Source organism: Gossypium hirsutum, chromosome A10, assembly GCF_007990345.1.
Source record: "Gossypium hirsutum isolate 1008001.06 chromosome A10, Gossypium_hirsutum_v2.1, whole genome shotgun sequence".
NCBI lineage: Eukaryota > Viridiplantae > Streptophyta > Magnoliopsida > Malvales > Malvaceae > Gossypium > Gossypium hirsutum.
The window spans coordinates 117,708,560-117,730,710 of record NC_053433.1 but is presented as its reverse complement, the minus strand read 5'-3'; the positions used below and the strand labels follow the sequence as shown (position 1 = coordinate 117,730,710).

Sequence of the window (22,151 nt, the reverse complement as noted above, 5' to 3'; positions counted from 1 at the left end):
ATGGTTTAAATGTTTAATAGAAACCCTAATTTTTAAAAATATAGATAGGAAATGAAAAGGAAAGATTTAGTCTGTGGTTTCACGCCCCTTGTTATTGACTTATTTCTCTCTTTATACGAAAAGTCATTTCATACAGAGGGTCAGTTTAAAATTTTTACAAGTAAAATTAAACTAATAAAAATATATTTTGTGGAATTAAAATAGAAAAATTAATATATAAAAAAGATTAAATCTTAAAATTCGATAAAACAAACTGTCTGGGAAAATAATTAGACCTATACATAGATATTTTTCTCAGGGATCTTATTTTTACTTGGTGAATAAGGTTTCCTTTGAAGATCAATGGACCTAAGCTATTTACTTCTCGATAAAGTAATCATTCAGCTGTTTGTAGAAGATCCAAATGCTCACCAACTGTGCCTGCAAGTATATATATTATATGCATGCATGCGTGGATACATGTATGTGTGTATGTATGTATGTATGTATGTATGTATCATTGGATGAAGCTTAATTAATTTAGAGTCATGCATGCATGCATGTGATAATGTGATATAGATAAGTCCTGCAGACAGAATCTTATATATAAATGCTTCAAACAGACTTCCAAGATGGAAGGAAAAGGGACTGTACTTTGAAGTTATCAAGTTGCAAAGGACATTTCCATGAAAGGATTTAAATAGAAATATTAAGTTAGGAACGTGGTTGGACAAAAAATTTAAATTTATTTAAAATATGGGTGGGATATTAGGATTTGAGTTTAAATTTAATCTTAATTTAATTTTTTTATTTATATATTATGTAATTTATAAGATATACAATTAAATATATAATATCCTCTATCTATGTTATCGTAAATTAGTAAATATTTAATAAAATAACATATATTTTCTCTAAAAATAAAAAAAAAATTTCCTAACACACCAAACTCAAGCAAATATATAATATTTTTACCAATCATTAATCCACTTTAAACCCACAACTTAAATTATAATTTGAAAAGATTAAAAGACACTTGGATTTAACCATATAATGGATCCAATTGATAATTATAATGAATTGAGAAGTAAAGTTGGTAAATTACGTAAGTTTATATAAATCCTAATTGATGTGGGATTAAATGAAAAATTAAAAGGATAAGCTTTATATAAATCCTAATTGAGGTGAGATTAAATCAAAAAATTAAAAAGATAAACTTATATAAATCCTAATTGAGGTGGGATTAAATGGAAAATTAAAAAGAAAAACTTATTTCAATCCTAATTGAGGTGGGATTAAATGAAAAAAAAATAAAAAGATAAGCTTATATTATCATAATTAAGGTGGGATTAAATGAAAAATTAAAAAAAATTATATAAATACTAATAGAGTGGGATTAAACGAAAAACTAAAAAGATAAGCTTATATAAATCCTAATTGAGGTAGGATTAATTGTGGGGCTTATATATAATCTTTGCTCAATTGAGTGAAATTACATCTTTTCAATAAATAAGCTTAAAAACAATTCTTAAAGTCAACACTCAACAGAGACAGCAGAGAAACATTACAAATCAGAGAAAGAAGAGATTATTGTGACCAACGACGTCGATTTCTGGCAATAAGTCGATTGTTATGAGACGGGTTTTTGTTGAAGGTTTGGACTGTGAACTTTTGATGATTAAGGAAGCAATTTTGAGGTATCCTTTTGTATTTATAGATACTAAATTTTCGGGGACAATATTTAAACCTAGTAAGTAAGTGATTCGTGAAGGTAATTCGATTATCAATTATCATTATATGAAGTCGAATGATGACGCGCTTCAAATTATTCGACTCGGCTTGAGTCTTTCAGATGCTTAGGGTAATGTACCGGACTTTGATTCTCCATTTTCTTACATTTGGGAATTTAATTTTAGAGATTTTGATATCAATCCAGACCACTATGCTAGCGATTCGATCGAGCTGCTCAAACGTCAAGGGATAGATTTTGAAAAGAATAAAGAGAAAGGAATTGATTCTAAAGATTTTACAAAGAAGTTTTGGGATGATGGCTTGGTTTTCAACTGCTATGGTCTTAAAAGTATTACACGGATTACTTTTCACGGCATTTATGACTTCGGTTTCATGTTAAAGATTCTTACTTAAAGTCTAGTAGTGCCTTTGCATCTTCATTTATTCGTGCATCAATTGGCTTATTTATTCGGCTACAACATTTTCGACCTCAAACATACCTTCAAGTGCTACTAGGCGGTTTAGAGAAAATAGCTCAAACATTAAACGTAACCCTTATTACCAGATCAAGTCATCAAGCTGGGTCAGACAATCTATTCATGCTTCAATGTTTTATGAAGCTCAAGAGCAAAAATATTTTTGAATCTAATTGGAACGAGATGAATCAAATGTTGCTGTCTCCCTTAGCATTATACGGACAAGTTAAAACTATAAGATGAAATATTCTGTTCTCTTTTATTTAATGACATAAATTACATACATAATAAAATGCAAATATCGTTATTTCTCGATTAGGGAATTTCCTTAATAATATGTTATATGAAATTTTCAAGACGTTTGAAATTATAAAATAACTTTGTTCAACCATCGTATAGCTGAAGTTTGTCCATTTAATCATATAACGGCAGATAAAGTAAAACGAAAGTGGAGGTTTGAAGAATAGAGAAAAAGAAGAGAAAATATTAATTAGAAAATAAATGGGAATTTTGCATGAAGAGTGATGAGGTGTCTTCATGTAAGATGAGGAATTGAAAGCACTTCGAAATTAAAAGTGAAGAAAAAGCAAAGCATGTGGTAGGGCATCTCACTGGCTTTACCCTCGTAACTCGCAATACCCACGACCTCCATTAATTCACACACTTATATACACACACTCAATATGCATCTATGTATGTATGTGTTGTTCGGGTACATATTAAATTTGAGAGAGCTAATTAAATTTTTAAGAAATTTTGAGAATTTAATGAAAATTTATGAAGAATTTTAAAGTCTTAATTAAAATTTTCGTTAAAAATTGAAAGTATAATTAAAATTTTTAATAACTTTGGGGTCTAATGCTACAAAGTCGTCAATCACCGTCAATTTAAGATTACAAGTATAGTGACAAGACATATTGTATTTTTAAGAAGAGGATATGATTTAACCTTTAGAGATTATATTATCGAGAGAGATAGTGATAAACCCCAAACGTGAATTATAAAATAAACATGAAAAGTACTAAAAATTAATTTTTTTAACATTAATCACATTATAAGTTTTTATCATATCTGCTTTCTTTAACATAATGTTTAGAATTTTTCATAGCTTCTCTCCAACTCTTAAATAAAAAAATAATACACTTTGATATACTCAAACTCATATTTTCTTACACTAATAACAATATCGATACCAATCAAATTAAAATTTAAAAGACAAAAAATATAAATAATTTTAATATTGAAATAAAACCGACTACCATGTAATTATTCCATCGTATTCTATTTTAGAAAAAAGAGTCGTGTGGGGTTGGTTGGGAAGGCCGCTGTTCCACTTAGACCCACAATCTCTGAAATAAAATTTTTTTACAGTCAAATTAATATTCTATCATATGAAATGATTTCATGTGTTTATGTATATCCGTACTATTTATGTTTTTATAGACTTGGTATTACCAATAAATCGAACATTAATTTAGTTAAGAGATGGTTAAAATATTTGAAAAGTTTTTGTATTATATGAATTGGATTAAATTAATTTTTTATTATTAATGAATTAATTTAGTTTTTATATTATTAAAAATAATCAAATAAGTTCAAATTATATTGGAGTTGATATTTGCTGTATAAAAAATATCTTGAAAATTATTATTTTTTAATTGTAGTTCAATTCTAAAAAAAAACTTATAGAAACATAAAAACTTTAAAAATATTGCATTTATTAAACAATAAATATTAGTTTTATTCTAATTTGACTTTATTTGATTCTTTTCAGTAGTACGAAGACTAAATTGATTCATTTAATAGCGGAGAGACTAATTTGACCAAATTCCTATATTAGAAGGACCTCTCAGGTACATTCAAATAGGGATAAATAATCAAATTTATACATGAACTTTCGTCCAATGTGTAGTTTGATGCATAAATTTTAATTTGGTACAATTATATATATGAAACTTGAATTATGGTTTATATATATACATGAAACTTTGATTTTTAATTCAACTACACATATTTAGAAGAATGACTACCGTTGATACAGTAATACAATAAGGAGAGAATACAAAGGAGAGAGTGGTGGTTGTTATGGAGGCTGGTTCACCCAATTGGGATGGAGAGTTGGAGATTATGTAGAATGAAGGTGAAAAGAGTATAAAAGTTGAAAGTTGAAGGAGTGTTGGCAAGTGCAGGCTTAGTGTTCTTGAAGTGTCTTCTTTCTCCATCGTTCCTGGAGATATTTATAGGGGAAGGTCTCGTGCAAGGTGGTGTTAACGTGTTGGACTAGCCATCTGACCATCATTACGACTCACATTGGCGGATGTCTTCAATGAAACGATGATGCATGTGACAAGATAGATTTTACCATTCGTTTTGACTTAATAGGATAAAGTAGTTGAGTTCACGTAATGTTTGGTGACCAACAACTTCATGTTCCTAATGAAAATTAGACCATCCATTGCTCGGGTGGTCATCTCAGAAGAGTGAGCTTGCAAGTGACCTCCCAACTTGCTGGTGGCAACCTTATTGCTCAGACGTCTTTTTAACTTGCCACATGTCTTAACACAAGTAGGGGTATAACAAATACATACATTTATTTTCATATTGGATTAATATAATTGTTTGTTCATGCAATATATCAATGTAAAATGATACTAATTCGACAATGTTGTTAGTGATTTGTGAAAAATGAATAAATTACCCATAATGTAGTTTTTATTCTTTTTATATATTATATCTATCAAAATATTTTAAACGTATAATAATTTGAGTTTGAGAATTATAAACTTGAAAATTTTAATTTCATCCTTTTAATTAAATTTACATTTGATTTATATATATTAATAAATATATTTTCTCTCCCACATCTTAAATATATCATAATTTAATTTATATATAAAATAAATAAAATAATCAATTCTTATATTTATCCACTTGTTTAATTCGATTCCTCTTGTCAGTACTTTACATTATCCATAGAGGATATTTTTTCTGTAAAAAAGTATTTTTTTTATATTAAAAACATATCCATTTATGAGATTTTCTTTTCTAAATTATTTTTATTCCAATTTTATTTATTTATATAAGCATTATTTACATTATCAAATATATAAGTAATACTGGATCTAAATAAAATTTGAAATAACTTAAAATTTCACTTTAAAAAAAAATTAATCATCACCACAAGGACCAAAATTATGAAAAAATGTCAAGTTTCAAGATCAATGTGGATAGGAAAAAAATTCAAGATCAAATTGAGAAAATTTCTGAAATTCAGGGACCAAATGTTACTTTTATCCCTTTTCTTAATATTTGAAGGGTTATTGGACTTGTGTATTTCCATGGCCCATTCTAGGCCTTCTATTACTAAGTTTGGGCTTCAATTCTAGAGATTGTCCTATTTAATTGGTTCAAATTTCATCATATGAATCCGCGATTAGGATTATTTTCTTCTCGATTGAATCACGAGTGAAATGATAAATAATTTATGTTTAAATCTTCGGTTGATATCGATTTCAAATTCAAACTTTAAATATTTCGTACTCTTATCTCTTATAAGAAAAATGTTGATTGCATTCATTCGGAAAAAAAGATAAAAAGAGAGGACACATTACAAAACCATTATTGTCCTTCAATAGCAAACACCAATTCTTACAAAATAAAGGGTTTGAAATGAAAACATAATGGTCCCACCATGTACAATTGTTGAGCTATTCATGTTTAAAAACGTGTTTGAGATTTGGAGGGTATTGAACAAAATATTATATCGGAGAAACTGGTTGAGAGAAATGATTACGATCATTTAAAATATGAATTGAATTTGAATTTTGATATTTATGACTTGAGATTAGTTTATTTTTATATATTATGTATTATTATATTTTTCGAAAAATATTTATACAGTATGATAAAGTAAATATTAAAACAATTAAATTGTTTATGTTTAAATTTTTAATAAGAGGAGAAGTATATAAAATTAATAAATTTGGAATAAAATATAATTTTTTTAAAAATATAAACAAATCTAAACCAGCTTCAATTAATCATTTACAACAGAAGACGAACTTGGGAAAAAATTGAGACTCATATTTCAAGTCGGATTGCATTTGGACAACTATGTATGATGTTGATGCCATAAATAGAATCGACCTAAAACTTATCCGACTTGAACCATGAACACTATCACAAGCAAGGGCCAACCCAATGGGGCTAAAATGGGAAAAAAAATTCATTTAGGCCCTTCAGAATTTTTAAAATTTTAAATTAGTAAAGGTAAAATTATACTTTGACCCCCTAAAAATATAAAAATTTAATTTAATCTTTTAAAAGTTATAAAGATATAGGCTATTAAAATAATAGAATTGTAATTTTTTATCGCAAAAATTATAATTTAATTTCGCCCCTCTAAAAAAATTTTCCTGATTTCGCCCTTGGTCACAAAGTGAAAAAAGAAGAATCGAAAACGGATCGAACCAACGTGTTTGGATGATTTTTGGAATACAAGTTAAAAAATTACACTTATCAAATTTGAACCATATTTTATTTTTATTTTTATTTTATAATTTTTTATGATGTAAAAAAATATTTACTTGGAATACAAGTAACTTAAAAGACTGTATTTTTTTTAAAAAAAATATGTAAGAGTTATTGATTTTTTTATTTACTTGGAAAAAGACATTTTAAAAAAATTTATGAAAAAGACATTATAACTTTACCAAATAATATTCAAAAGTTCTAAAATAAAGTTCATTTTGTCAAAATAAAATCAATATGAAAAATAAAAAATCCAACTAAATTATCATGAACAATTTGAATTTTTTTAAAAATTCAAACTAAAATCACCCTACACAAATATAGAAGGTAGATTAAAACTTTAAAAAAAAATTATCGTGTTTGGCATAATATCCTAGGGTTGTTCGTCCATAAAATCTACTTGGGTTCGACCCTTTAAAGGAAAACAAGTGATAAATCTTTATTTGATCAGTTCTATTTAAATATAATGTGTGCGTATATGATTTATGTATGTTTATATCATGTATGTAAATATTAATATTCTAATTTTATAGATCGAAATATTATATTCGAATTTTAAAATATTGAAATGGAAACACGATTGTAACATGTTACATTAATGTATGAAAGATTTAAGGGGTAGCAAGGGAGATATAATTCAAAGGTTGCTTCCAAATCTCTCACAAAGATATTTGTAAGAGAATATTTTAGGTGAAAAAACATGTCAAATAAGCTTGTCTTTTGCTCAGCAAATTAAGGGGGAGATAATCACACATTTGTTGAATTAACTAAATAAAACAACGGGAATCATTTTGGTCATTACCCTACATTAATTCATTTAAGTTTGATTTTGCCTCTACTCCTTATATTATTTAGAATTTTGAAATTCAGTCCTTTGCTTTTTATTCATTTAAAAAAATTAGTCTCTTTATTTGTCTAATTTAAACATTGAAGTCTAATCGATAACATCGTTCATGGGGTTTTCATTAAATTTGAATATGCGACATTTTGACATACAAGGTTCTGATTTAAAAATTAAAATCTGATTGATAACATGTATTCAAATTTAACAAAAACCAGTTAGCGATGATATTTAGACTTTAGTTTTTTAAATTTGAAAAGTAGTGATGAGAATCATTTTGGCACCGTTACTGTTTCAACAATTAAGAAAGCTTATTGTTCTCCGATTTAAGGATTCGGGGTGTAGGTAATAATAAGAAATGTATAAAAAAATTACTGCAATTAAAAGCAAATGGACTAAATTTGAAAAATTCAAAGAGTAGGAGGAAGGGGGCAGGCGGAATTAGACCATCCATTTTATTCAATGTTTGATTATGGTATAGCACTCCACAACATGATTGAAGTTTTATTTATAAAATAGTCCCTCTCCATGATCCTTTCATACTTGTGTTAGTTATGATGATTCAAAAAGATTTGAGCAAATTAGCCAATACTGCGATGTGTTCGTTTGAATGCATGCGTGTATGATTTTTTTTTAATATAATATAAACAAGATTGTTTATTTTTTAAGACAAGGGTATCTTGTAGTTTCTTTTGCATTTTTTTTTGGGTTAATTCATTGGATGTCCTAAAACAATGGCCTAGATTTTAAATTGGTCCCTAAGATTCAAAATGTTCTAATTGATTCCTTAGAGTATCGATATCACATCAATACAGTCCTTCCATTAACATAACATCAGCTTGGGTGCTAAATAACAACTTAATTACAACATGGAGCGTAATTAAAATACATGAATCAAGTTTAAACATGCCATTAATATTTAGGAGAGTTGTTTTTTTCTTATCACATCAGGTCCAAGATGATAGGTTCAAACGTGCATAAATTTGACTCACATGATGTCAATCATGCCACCAGCTTAGTGGCAAAACTGGTATGAGTTTCAATTTGATTAACATGAAGCTTTAGGTTCGATTCCTATGTTTGTAAAATAATTTCCTCTTCTCCACTTGTATTGTAATTGCTTACTTGTACCCTCTAAAATTTGATCCACATATTTCAAATATGCTTCATATCGAATCACTCAAGCTGACAAATAGGTTGACGGAAGGACTTGTTTGATACCATACTGATACTCTGAGGATGTATAATCAAATTAACCTTTTCTTAAAATAAAATAATTCATCAATTATTAAGTCATCTCAAGATTAGGATTAATTGACGTGCTAATAAACACTGAAATTTGAACCATTAAGTCATAAAGGTTGAATTGTCGTATTCATGAGGCTAGAAATTAATTTTGAATTTATCAAACTTTAGGACAACTCTTGCACATGGGGGAAATGCAGAAGAGATGAGGTCCATATTTGTTCTAGCTTGTGTTTCTTCCAAAATATTCCATTAACATAGGAAGGGGACCTTACACTATGTTAAAGGGTGTAAACAAAAACAAAACCAAAACCCAAACTGACTAAAGTTCCAAAAATTGAGATGTGACCGTTCACTTGGTTTTTCTCTTTCTTTTTCAAGAATGAGTACCAATTGAGATGAGTTTTTGATAGAAAAAAGCTCGGTGTTATTTGAAATTTAAATTTTGAATATTGATTTGAATTGGATCGAGTTTTACTTTTAATTTGAGTTCAGTTGAAGTTAAAATCAGATCGTTCGAGTTTATTTAATTAAAAGTAAAGAGGGCCTTGAAACATTTAATTTGAGTTCATTTATTATGAAGTAAAATTACACTTTAACCTCAAAAGAAAATTATAATTCAATTCCAGTCCTCTAAAAGGATTTTTTATTCGCCCCGATAATGTTCAACTTCAAATTCTGATATCTAAACTTGAGTTCGAATTTCTTCAATTAAAAGTAAAATTCTTTGGTACACTAAGAATGAATTTTTTATGGTTTACTAAGTCAAGTAGTAAGATACAAAAAATTGATTGACTTCATAACTCAAATTCGAGTAAATAATTAATCTCAATAACTAAAAGGGGCAGGCAGAGATCTCGGTCTGCTATCTTTATCGTTTTGATTTTTTTTTTATAAAGTTTTTAGTAATTTAATACTTAAAATTAATTAACCTTCCAAATGTAAACAACAGAATTTTCTTAACATATATTATATAAATATTATGAAATATATATATGTACATATAAAAAAAGAAAAAAAAAACCTTGTGGTTTCTATTTTTCTTTAATTTACTTTTGAGATCAATCACTCAAGTCAGTTAAAAAAGAGGAAGAGGAAAAATTTGTAATAAAAGTCAAAATTAAGTTGTAGTAAGAAAAGGTCAACGAAAGGGCCAGAATCCAGTGGTCCTCAAGAGCACTAACTCCTGACCAGATGTTCATATCTGGCGGCTGCAGTTGAGGGGACCGCTACCATAGCTTTCACCGCGTCCGTCCGATTAAAAACCGGCAATAGCAAACAATACCGGTCGCAGCAAACTGGTCCTACGTGAACCGGTTTCCCCATCCCAAAGTTAATCTTCTCTAATCCCAGCCTTGACCATTGTGACAATATCAAAACCCCAACTGAGTCCGGACTGGCTCGACTCCGGCTCACCGATTCCACCACTGATTTAACAAACTCGTTATCCACTCGCTCTTTAGCTCTCTTCACCAACATTGCCGCGTGCCCTAATCCTTTCCCCGTCAAGTCCTTGACGGTGGTATGAGCACAGCCTAACACGAACGCGTTGCCGTAAAACCCACTGGGTATACTCGGTTTGACTCGTTCCCTAACGTTGATACTGAAAAGCAGTTTCAATATTTGGTTTGAAGGTAGGTTTAAAGCTCGAGCCCAGCTCCGCCATATATGAGCTGAGAGAACTTCGAACGATGTGTAATTCGACGCAGTGAGTTTACCCGTTGAAAGCGCTACCTTTTTTAACTCGTCGAGGTTTGTTTTATTGAAAATGAATGAAGTGGGGACGAGTTTTTCGTTGGAGAAACGAGCCATGAACCCGGAAATGTCTGGGACTCGGTCGAACTCGGGGTGACTCGGCGAGTTATTATTATTTCTTGATGGCCTGAATGGTGGCGGAGGGTTTAGAAGGTGGCGATCCCAAACAGGTTTAGGTTTAAACTTGAACTCAGAAAACTTGGTTTGACTCATGGAAGCTAACTCAGCAAACGAGTTAAGAAACTCAGCACTGCCGATACCATCACAAAGGCAATGATTAATGCCGACACCGACAACAGCATTGCCGTCTTTAAGCCAAGTCAGCTGGACGACAAGTGGTGGGGCCCCTTTTAAGACATCCGCCACGTGGACCGACAAGAAGTTCCTCCACTGAGTTACGAACCGTGGAGCTCGTTCGAACTCCTTAACTTCATAATCCGAGACAGCTTCGATGAACAAAACACCTTGTCCTCTACAAACAACTTCGAGTCCACCATCGCCGTCGGATTTGGCCCTAACACGACCGGCGAACGGGTAATATGGGACTAAGGCTTTTGCTAGAGCTGATTTGAGACGAGTCACGGTGGCGCGTGGGTTTAAAGCGGCGGATGGGAGGTGAGGTTTATAAACCAGAAGGTATTCAATTGTGAAACGTAGAAAAAGCTGTGAGTCGAGAGGTGAGAGGGGAAGGACTCCAGTTGGAGTTGACTCAGCTGGTGTTACAATAACAGCTTCTTTGACATGAACTAACGATCCCATGTTTGTGGCGTTTTAAGGTTTTTGTTGGTTTTTTTTGGGGGGGGGTTAGAGAAGAATGTGAGGTTCATATGGGTATATATAAGGGAAAGTAAAAGTTATATATATATTGTCTGGAGAACTGGATTTCTTTTTCTCTTTGGTAACAGAACTGGAATCTTTTTTAGTAACTATGTTTCTCTCCATGTTGAATTGGTTTTTTATTCGATTTAATCTGTTTGTGTCGGTTCTCAAGTTAATCAATTTAATAGTTTTCTATGAACTTATATCTTAATCAATTCTCAATTCAATCAGTTTGATTGACTTTTCCAGTATAATTCAAACAATATTAATTGTATATTGTTGGGGGTGGACTCTCTCCCATAAAAAGCTAATGGAACTCTCAATGGATTGGTTTATTTCTAATCAATTTTTTGTCTTGACCAAGTGTTAGTATATCGATTTGTTCATAGAGTGAGAACGCTTTGTCAAATGTCTAAACAGGCGAACCATCAAAGAAACTGAAGAGTTTACAATTGATGGGATTTGAATCCATGCCTAAAATGAGGCATGAGTGCAAGTTGAGTACCACTTGAGTTATACTTCTCAAACTTCTCTTAAAGAAATCGGAAATCCCTCACCTACTTAAATTTAGAATATAATCCCCATAATTTAATTTATCATAATTTAATCTCATCATTGTAGTTAATAATTATTCCGATTTATATTCTAGCATAGCCTTCTAAGAAATAATCCACGTTGATACTTTTAACCAAGATCGACAACTTATAAACCATGCACTATTCAAGCATGGTGAATTAAAAAGGTGATTGTTAAAGAAATAATTCATGTTGTTGTTTTAATTAAAATAATTAATGAGTTACACATTCAGAGTAAATAATTATATCATAGCTGATTGAGTCTTAATTCAGTTGGCATCAGTATTTTTATCAGTGCAAGAGCACATGGGTTTGAGTGTGCTGAAGCACATTATCCTCTTATTTAAATATTAGAAATGAACTATAAATAATTCTAAATATTATATCAAAAAACAAAAACTAAAAATCGTCACTATATATTTAACTAATTACTAAATCTCTCATCAACAATATATGCTTATTTTAAGTAAAATTATTCAAAGTATTCAATAAAAATATATCAATCATTTTAATATTTAAAATATTACGACAATAAAGAACTACGATCATAAATCATTTTAATATTTAAAATATTACGACAATAAAGAACTACCGATCATAATTAAATCTTTATTAAAAAAAAAATCAAAGATTATTATGATGTTTTAGTTGTAATTAAATAAAAAATGATCCTTAATTTTTCTTTATGTAATTGATAAGACATTTTTTAATATAAACTTCAATCTTCAATATCTTCTTTTTCAGGAGTATGTACTAAGAAGTGAACCTTATTCCCGAATCTTCATGAAGTACATTCTTATTTATTTTATTCAAAATTTTATATTGGGCGTGTGGATATATTTGGTTACATATCATAATAAATATTCTCATGATCATTAACCGTAAATAGATTCATCAATCTATTTCATATCAATTTCGAGTTCGGGTCAATTTTAATTTTAAACTTAGGCTTAGGTTTTTCATAATAGATCATTTCAAAGTTATGATCATTTTAAGTTACTTATTTAATCATTTCAAGTATGAGTTGTTTCAGGTTTAGATGGTTGATTTTTTATATTTAAATTAAGTTCAATCAAATTCGTTTTCAGACTAATCGAACTATGAAACTCTTTTCCTCCCCAAGTTTGAATATACCAAAAAAAATCATACCCCCTATATGCTCCTTTATGTAAATTGAGGATTTAGTTTTTATATTTGAAGTTGGTCAATTTGAGTCATGTACTTCTCGAATTGATCTATTTTAGTCAATATACTTTTCGAATTTTAAAATTCCAATCCTAAACCAAACAATAGTATAGTTAAATTCGTTTAGTTAAATTTTGCTATTAGTCATGTAGTGTGCGTAAAGTTGTAGATTTAACCAATGTTCTCCGATTTGATCATGGTTCCTATATTTTACTAATTCTGAAATTTCAAGCTTGACACAAAAGACTATTATTAAGTCCATTAGCTACCTTTTTTTAATTAATATATGAAAATAGTAAGTTGATATGATTTTTCACATGTGATAATATGTTTATCGCATTAGATATTAGAAATAACAGAACTTAATAAATTTAATAGATATTGTTTGGTTCAAGGGACAATCCATAACTTTTTTAGGGGGTCAAAGTGCAGTTTTGTCATGTATTAACTTATGACTTCATCATTCTTGAAGGGACTAAATATAAATCTTTTCATTTTTTTGGAGGGTTAGAGTACAATTTTAGAATATATAAGTTTCTAACTTCTCCATTTACAAAAGGGACCTCTGTATTCACCTTTGATTTGGTTGGACTAAAACTTCAAAATTTGAAAACTATAAAGACTAAAAATGATCAAATTAAAGTACAATGACTAATAGCAAAATCTAACCTATGTTAACCCCTTCTGATTATCGATAATTCAATTTAAATTCTTTTAGAACAAATCTTTTAACGTTTAACTCCGAAACTTCTATTATTTTATTTTAACTCCCAGTACCAAATTTACAATATCTAATTACAATCTAATATAAATAAAAATTAACATGTTAAAAAAAGGAATAAATTATATTAGGATCATCCTAAAAAACATAGTTTTTAGGCACCAATCAAATAGTGCCACATCATTAATCATTAAATTTTAAAGAAAACAAAATATTATTATACACTCGTCTATATCTAATATATTGTCCAACTTAAATTAACTTTAGTTAAATTACTTAAAATAATTAATTTTTTAAATTATAAACAAACATCTTTTCTTCTTTTACAAATTTTAATCATTTTATTTTTTTTCTATAAGTTAATATTTTTACCTTCAACTCCAAACCTTAAACCTTGAACCCCAAATCTCGAGGTTCATGGTTTGGGTTTGATATTTAAAGTTTAAGGTTTGTGTTCAATTTTTGGGTTTGGGGTTTAAAATTTAAGGGCTTGGAATTATGGATTACGAATTTGGGATTTAGTATTTGTTGCTACAAGCTTGGTGTTCACGTTCAGGGTTTGAGATTTAATTTTTTATTCATGGTTTGGGAATCTAGATTCAGGGTTTGGCGTTTGGGGTTCAAGGTAAAAAAAAATTACAAAAATTATGTGTTAATGACATGAAAAAATTTATTGAAATGTCATTAAATAATTAGAAACGGACAATGAATAATATGGTGGGAAGGGTCCATAAAATAATTTCTCTATGGACGAGTGTATAATAATAACTTTATGTCTTTAACTTTGATGAAGTGACAAAATTATATCGATGCTTAAAAATTTTAATTTTTAAAATCATCCTTAGATAAAATGGACGAGTGTATAATAATAACTTCATGTCTTTAAATTTGATGAAGTGACAAAATTATATCGATGCTTAAAAATTTTAATTTTTAGAATCATCCTTAGATAAATTATTCCAAAAAAAATTAAAATAAAGGAAAAGAAGAAAGGTAGATGGGTGGACAAAAGATATGTCCATCAAAAGAACAGTGTTACCAAAAACTGAATGGGATATCCAAAATGGTTAAGACATATAGGCAGACACTTTTTCATATGCTTTTTTTTTTTTTTATCTTACAACAAAGCTTTTTATATTACACACATATCAACATTATATGCATCTTCCTAAAATACCGTTCCAAATCTTTCATAATAAATTTGGGGTCCACTTTGCAATTTTGCATTTTGCAACACCAAGCTAAAGGTTCTCATCATCTTAGATCCCACATCAAATAAACAATTCCTGCTTAATTTCCCCCACATTAACATTCATATATATATATATGGACTCACTTTTGCATTGGAATAGGAACCATTGACCTGAATTGAGAAGATAAAAGCAACATTTTATTTCTATTTTTGATATATATTTTTTAATTTAATTCCTAATTTTTTTATATCGAATAGTTTTTGTTCATGCGATAATATGGTGCTTTGATATTGTGCCACATCAACATCTGTAATTATAATTTTTATTAAAAATTTAGGTTGTGATGCGGCACAATCTTAAAGTATCACGTTACATAAAGATCAAAATTGAGAAAAGTTACTAAGTTCAGAGATTAAACGTTACCTTATTCCGAATATAAATTCTTTTGACAAACGCTTTATATATTGAGATAGGATAAATTGGTCCTCGAATTTCAAATTGTGTTGGTTGAGTCATTAAAGGATTAGTATCATATCAATTTGATCTTTTTGCCAACTTAAGTATTAAATGTTAGCTCAAATTTGACATAGAAAATATTTAAAATACGTTAACCAAATTATAAACTCATGCGTAATTATTGCATGAATAAATTGAATATCATATAGTAAGAAAAAATCTCTCTCCTAAATTTATTAGTATTGGTTTTTTTTTTTAATATGCTAGACCCAATATGCCTATTTTATAGGTACACAATCAAGGATATTATATCATCTAATCAAGGGAGACAATGCCCCCTACTTGACTCTTGGCTCTTGGTTATTCCCATTACTTCGGCATTAAATTTTAGGTCAAGCCTGTTGAGTGGGTCTCTTTTAAGAAAAATCTTTAAAGTGATGTCTATTGAGTAGCTAACCAGACTCTCAAATAAGAAAAATTGTCCATGTATGGAGATTTTGTCTCTTATACTTCGAGGAGAGCCCAAAATAATTTAGAGAGCGTTTCGACTAATAAAAATATTGACTCGTAAGCTCATGAGAGAAGTTTCAATACTATACATAATATTAAATTATGCATTTTATGCCTGCAAAGGTTTGAACCACTAATCCAGGCATATAAGCGGCCTTACCTTTACAACCATGGTACCAACCACTTAGCTAGACAAAATTAGAAATACGTATGAACTTACAACACAAATAGTTTGAATCTAGCATGCTCAAAAAAGAAATGGCCCTCATAGATTTCATTGTTGGTGTCTTTTTTTTAATACATGTTAGATCTAAATTATCTATGCAGTGAAACAAGGGACAAGCAAGGCCTTAACTCCACTCTTTAGTTAGATGGGACAATTTATTTTATCTCCTTCCAAAAATTAAATAATTTAATTTAACCATTTTAGCTCTTGATTAAATGAAAAAATTGTATTCTTGACCCCTCCAAAAAAATAGTAATTCAATTTAAGCCTTTTCTATATAAAATTTTTACCTATTGTCTTTCCTCAAATTTTATAATTTTATCTCGATTCTTATCCATGACATGCATATAATTTGGTTAACATATTTTCAATATGCTCTATGTCATAATTAAACTGATATTTAATCTCAAAATTATCATCAATATTGAGAAAAGGACGTTACTGATACAATATTAAACCTTATTATGTGAAATGATGTGTTAATCACTTAGAATTTGACTATTCAAACAAGTAACATGAACTGAAATTATTGGGTGTCGAAAGATATGATCATAACTTATCGTAAAATTTTTGCAGTAATCTTGAATCTTGTCTTGTTGTTGAAATTGACCCAATTTCTTTAAAAAAAACTTTAGGAGTGAAAAGAATAAATAAATAAATAAATAAAGTTGAAGAAATTGGAATAGAGAGAAAAGAAAGTGATGGCTATCAATCCATTAAAGACCCAACAGACAGAAAGCAAAGCAAAGCAAAGCCAAGCTGTTTAACATTTTGTTTTGATATTTAATTTTTCTATAAAGTGATGTCCGCAGAATCTTGCATAAATCTTTCACAGTTAACACACAGAAGGAATATATATATGCACATATATCCACATGTATCAATAATAATGGGTAAAAGTAGCATAGAGGCTTCGCTATTAAAAGTTGAATTGCATATTGGTCCTTTTACTTGAAAAATGAGTAAATTAATCCATGTATGTTACATCAAATAGCAAACTAGATTTCTGTTAAAAAATTCATCTATTTCTATTATTAAAAATTAGTTATTGTATGTCAGCATGAGATAAATGTGACACGCAATGTGTTACTATCTGGTTATTCTGTCAACCACGTCAATTTTTAACAGTACAGATGATTAAATTCTTAATAGAAATGATCAATTTGCTCTTTGAGCTAACTACAAGGACTAATTGCCCATTTTTTCAGTAGAGGGATAAAATGCAGTCTAACTCCTAGTACAAATGTGTCTATGGTACTTTTACCATAATAATGTCTATTTGCTAACGAGGCTTTCGTGATATTGGTAGAAGTTAAGACCTTGAGATTTTGGATGTTCAAATTCGAGTCTTATCATGTGCAAATGTCATTTATGGGTTCTTCTCAAATTATTTTGGGTTTACGTCTCACCATATGTGGGCCCCATCCGGATTTATTCTAGTTTAAGCTCGAATATATTTTGATTTTCAATCTGTTAGAGGGGTGTAAATGCGACACTAATTCTTGCAAGCTACTCGAGTTCAACTCGAAAAAACTCAAACTCAATTCAGTAATTATCATGTCGAGCTTAAGCTATCAATTGAACTAAATTCAAGATTAGTAATACTTAGCTCAAACGACTCGCAAACCTTATTGAACTTTTTATTTTTAATTTATATTTCAAAAAATTCTATATTATTAAATTACAATATTGCCCTTAATATATACTATTAACGCTAAGCTTAATTATTGAGCTAAGCTTGAACTTGAATATGTACAAGTTTAAGAAATTGATAAGCGAGCTTAATCAACTTCAAGTAGCTTGGTTATATTTAGAGTCAAGCTCAAGCTTAAAAATAGATGTTCAATCAAGCTCAAGCTAAGTATCGAACTTAAAATTTCAAGTCGAGCTTGAGTTCGATCTTGCAATATTTGGACTTGGCTCAGCTCAATTAAACCCCAAATTCATTGTGCTTTGTATTGAGTTGCACCTAAATATAGTTTATCTGACATTTATTCTTTGTAAGTATACATAAACTTCTTAACGTAATAATAATCATTTTACATTTTAATCCTTTCACTATACTGAATTTTGATATTTAGTCCATTTACCTTAATTTAACACGATTTTATCTCTCTACTTTTATAATGTTATAACAAGGTCCAAATTAATAACACCATTAATTGTTATTGTGAAAGTGAGGGCATGATTCTGTTTTTCTATTATTCAATTATAATGTCACCCGTGGAAATCCAACTAATGATGTTTAACCAAATGTTTAAAGTTGTTTAAAAAAAATTTATATTATCACTTTAACTACAGCAATTAATACAACTTACCGATAACATTATAAAAGCAAAAAGAACAAGTTATGCAAAATTCAAGTAAAAGAAATAAATCTCAAATTTCATCATAATAAAGGGACTAAAACTATATCATGCGTGTGCTTAATTACCCATAACCCCTCCCTAATCCTTAAATAAGAGGATATTGCGCTTCAACGTACTTAAGCCTACATCCTCTTACACTGATGACAATGTCAATGCCAACTAAATTAAGACTTAATCGATATGTGTGCGTTTTTTTTAAATGTAAACGTCATGTATTTATTAAAATGGTATATTTTAACTCCGATAACTATGAAAATTAAAATTATATGATACATAAACTATAACTAAAAACATATATTCATTAAATAAATATAAGTTCCCTTAGGATGATAAAAGAAAGGTTTTTTAGGATTGGTTAAATTATTGTAAGAGTCCCTACACTTTGCGTAAGTTATGGATTTAGTATATATACTTTAAGTTGGTTAATTTTAGCTCCTATACTCTTTGAATTGGTTAATTTTAGTCCCTATACTTTTCAAATTTTGAAATTTCAATCCTAACTGAAAGGGAAGTAGTTAAATATCTTCGATTAAATTTTGTTATCAATCTTGTACTAATGTAAAGTTATAGGTTTAGTTTGTGTTCTCTAATTGAATCATTCTTTGTCCATATACTTTTCAAATATCGAAATTTCAATTTAGACGCAAATGGTTGTTGTTAAATCCATTAATCTGCTTTTTTAGAGTAATATATGAAATTAGCAAGATGACATGGCATTATACATATGATGATATGTTTGTCACTTAATGAATTTAGCAACTACAGTTTTGTCAAGATTGAAATTTTAAAAATTTAAAAGTACAAGGACTAAAGCTTACCAAAATAAAATACAAGTACTACATCCACAACTTATACATAATACAAAGACTAATAACAGAATTTAATCTTTAGAATTCATGGCTTAATTTACTTGTTATAAATTTACTTTTTAAAATAAAATATTAAAATTGGATTCAATAAAGTACCATGGATGCCGTTGTACTTAGAGTCGGATTTCAGTTTTTCTCTCTCTACTTAAAAAAGAGGCAAATTAGCCCTTGTACATTAGATCAAAGATCAAATTGGTCATTCTGTTAAAAATTTCATCCATTTTTACTATTAAAAACTTATCCATATACCTTATGTGTCATTGTTTAGTTATTTCATTAGCCATCTTAGTTTGTAACAATACAAAAGGATGGAATTGTTTGCAAAAATGACCAATTTCCTTTTTGACCTAACTTACAGTTACTAATTTACCAATTTTTTAAGTAAAGAGGGCAAAATACAATCTGACTCTTAATATAGTGGTTTGCATTGTACTTTTACCAATTGAATTCATGATTGTCGTGAATCAACTCTAGAACTTTGAGCATCAATGTTTGAGTTTCACTTATAGATTGAGGTTAATTATATTGTTGAGTTATTTATCCAGTTCAATACCTCTAATGATAATTGTTATTGATATAATTGTAAATTCCAATTTAATTTAAACTTTGTGGATGGAAAAAACTGTGCTAAGAGATTTTTGTTTCCCATGTATAACTCTGACCTAATAAGTGGTGAAACATAATAGCAGCCAAGGGGCTTTTTTGACTCTCAAAATTTTTGAAAATTTTAATTACACCCTTAATTTTTTTAGAAATTTTAATTAATCCATGTAAAAGTTTTGAAAATTTTAATTAGACTCTCTAAAATTTTTAAAAATTTTCAATTAAGCCCTCTAAATGTTTTAAAAACTTTGAATTCTCTTTAAACCCTCCACAATTTAAAAAAAATATTAAATTAAGCAGAGATCAACTCATTTTACACTCAAGTTCTCGGCAGTGACAAGAGACAAAACCCACTGTTAAGGACAATACAAGACTTGTTAAAGGATCCGCTGACTTTAGATGGATAACACTTCGTAGACTTCTCTCGAACAAATTAGAAAGCACTTAACAATAATAGAGATGCCAAAACCAGAATTTGACCAGTTTCTAATCATTCATTCTTTGTTTTTTTACTTTTGGTTAACCATTTAATTTTCTTGTCTCATTGACTCATTAATGTTAAAAGCGTTGCTTTAACAAATTAAATCTGAATCTTTGGTGTCGGCGCCTACTGCAAAAAAGCAACGTATTGTCTTGGGGATTTGTGGCAAACAAGTGAATAAAGAATGCCATATATATATATAGCAAGGTATGCTATATAGGGTTTTAGAGATATGTGACCTAGTGCTAACCACAATGAGGGCAGCACTTGAGCCTCGACTGTTCCCTTTATTCCTCCTGTTGATATGGACTATATATTAGGAATAATAGTTGATAAATTCTCCTATGAAATGTTATTGATACATTTGTCAACTATAGAATATATGAAGGTGGCAAATTTTCTTCCTCCAAAATGATTGGACATACAAATTAACAGGTTTTTCATGCGATGTTATAAAGTCATCTATGGTATCATTGACAAAGATTATGTATATGCATGTGTATAAAGTTTGATGTGTGTACATGTTGTATGCGTTCTATACCATCCTATAAACTAAGTTATAGTCTAAAACTAGTAGGCTAAAGTCTAAGGAAGGCTTAAGCTTAGAAGGAAGTTGCTCATCCGTCAAGTAAAGAACCTAGTTAGAGAAAAAGTCAAGAATTATGTGACAAGATGCAAGATAAAATTTAAAAATTTTGGGGACCAAAGTTAAAAGTTTTCTATTAAGATAGCTTAAACATAGAATATAACTTTTGAGAGGGGCCAAAAAAAACTGTAATTTTGTTCATTTAACTAAAAGGTTAAAAGGGATTAAATTGAATTAATAATATTTGAGAGAGACTAAACTTGGAATTGTACCATTTAACCGAAGGGATGAAGAGGGAAGGCCGTTGGCTATTCTCCTATTGGCTAGCATGGCAAGTAGCTATCAAAACCTGACAATCTAGTCAAAATGGACCTTGAGCAACCAAGGTTGTAAGGCCAATAAACTGACCATTGAGAAGACGGACACAATAGTTTGGTCAGACGAGCAACCAATGATCATGCATTGGGCAATCCTCCTAGTAGCCTAAGTGCTAGGTATAAATACTTGGGTACGAATCTCACTCTATCTATCTAAAGCTTTATTCTCTACTTCCTCATCATTTTAAGCTACCTTGATTTCTGATACTATTTCACCCTTACACATCAAAGCTGAAGCTCCGACATGCCCAAAGCTTAACAGTTCATCTTGCAAGAGACATCAATTAATCAAGGGTGATACCAAAGGGACAAGTAAACACTTTACCTCCCAAAAATATAACAATAAAATTACATTTTGACTTTTCAAAAATTTATAATTTAATTACTATATTTTAAAATAATAAATTATTAGTTTAACCTCTCTAAAATTTATAAAACTTTACCTTCATTACATTTTGACCTCTCAAAAAAATTTCCCATTTAACCTATATCAATAATATGCAAAATTGATGAATATGTACATAATTCATAGTATAATGTAGGAGGTCCATCTATATCTTATTCTTATCCAAAAGGGAAAAAGACAAAAAAGCATTTAGCAAAAAAAAAAACAAATGAAGAATA

General features: G+C 29.2%; 1 protein-coding gene across 1 annotated transcript; it reads right to left on the bottom strand.

The window, feature by feature from the left end:
• Positions 1 to 9,744: 9,744 nt before the first annotated feature.
• Positions 9,745 to 11,606, bottom strand: LOC121207902 (alcohol acyltransferase 9). The gene has a single exon (XM_041078407.1). It carries the CDS (start codon positions 11,314 to 11,316, stop codon positions 9,982 to 9,984), a length of 1,335 nt encoding a protein of 444 aa, XP_040934341.1. The 5' UTR covers positions 11,317 to 11,606; the 3' UTR covers positions 9,745 to 9,981.
• Positions 11,607 to 22,151: the final 10,545 nt, after the last annotated feature.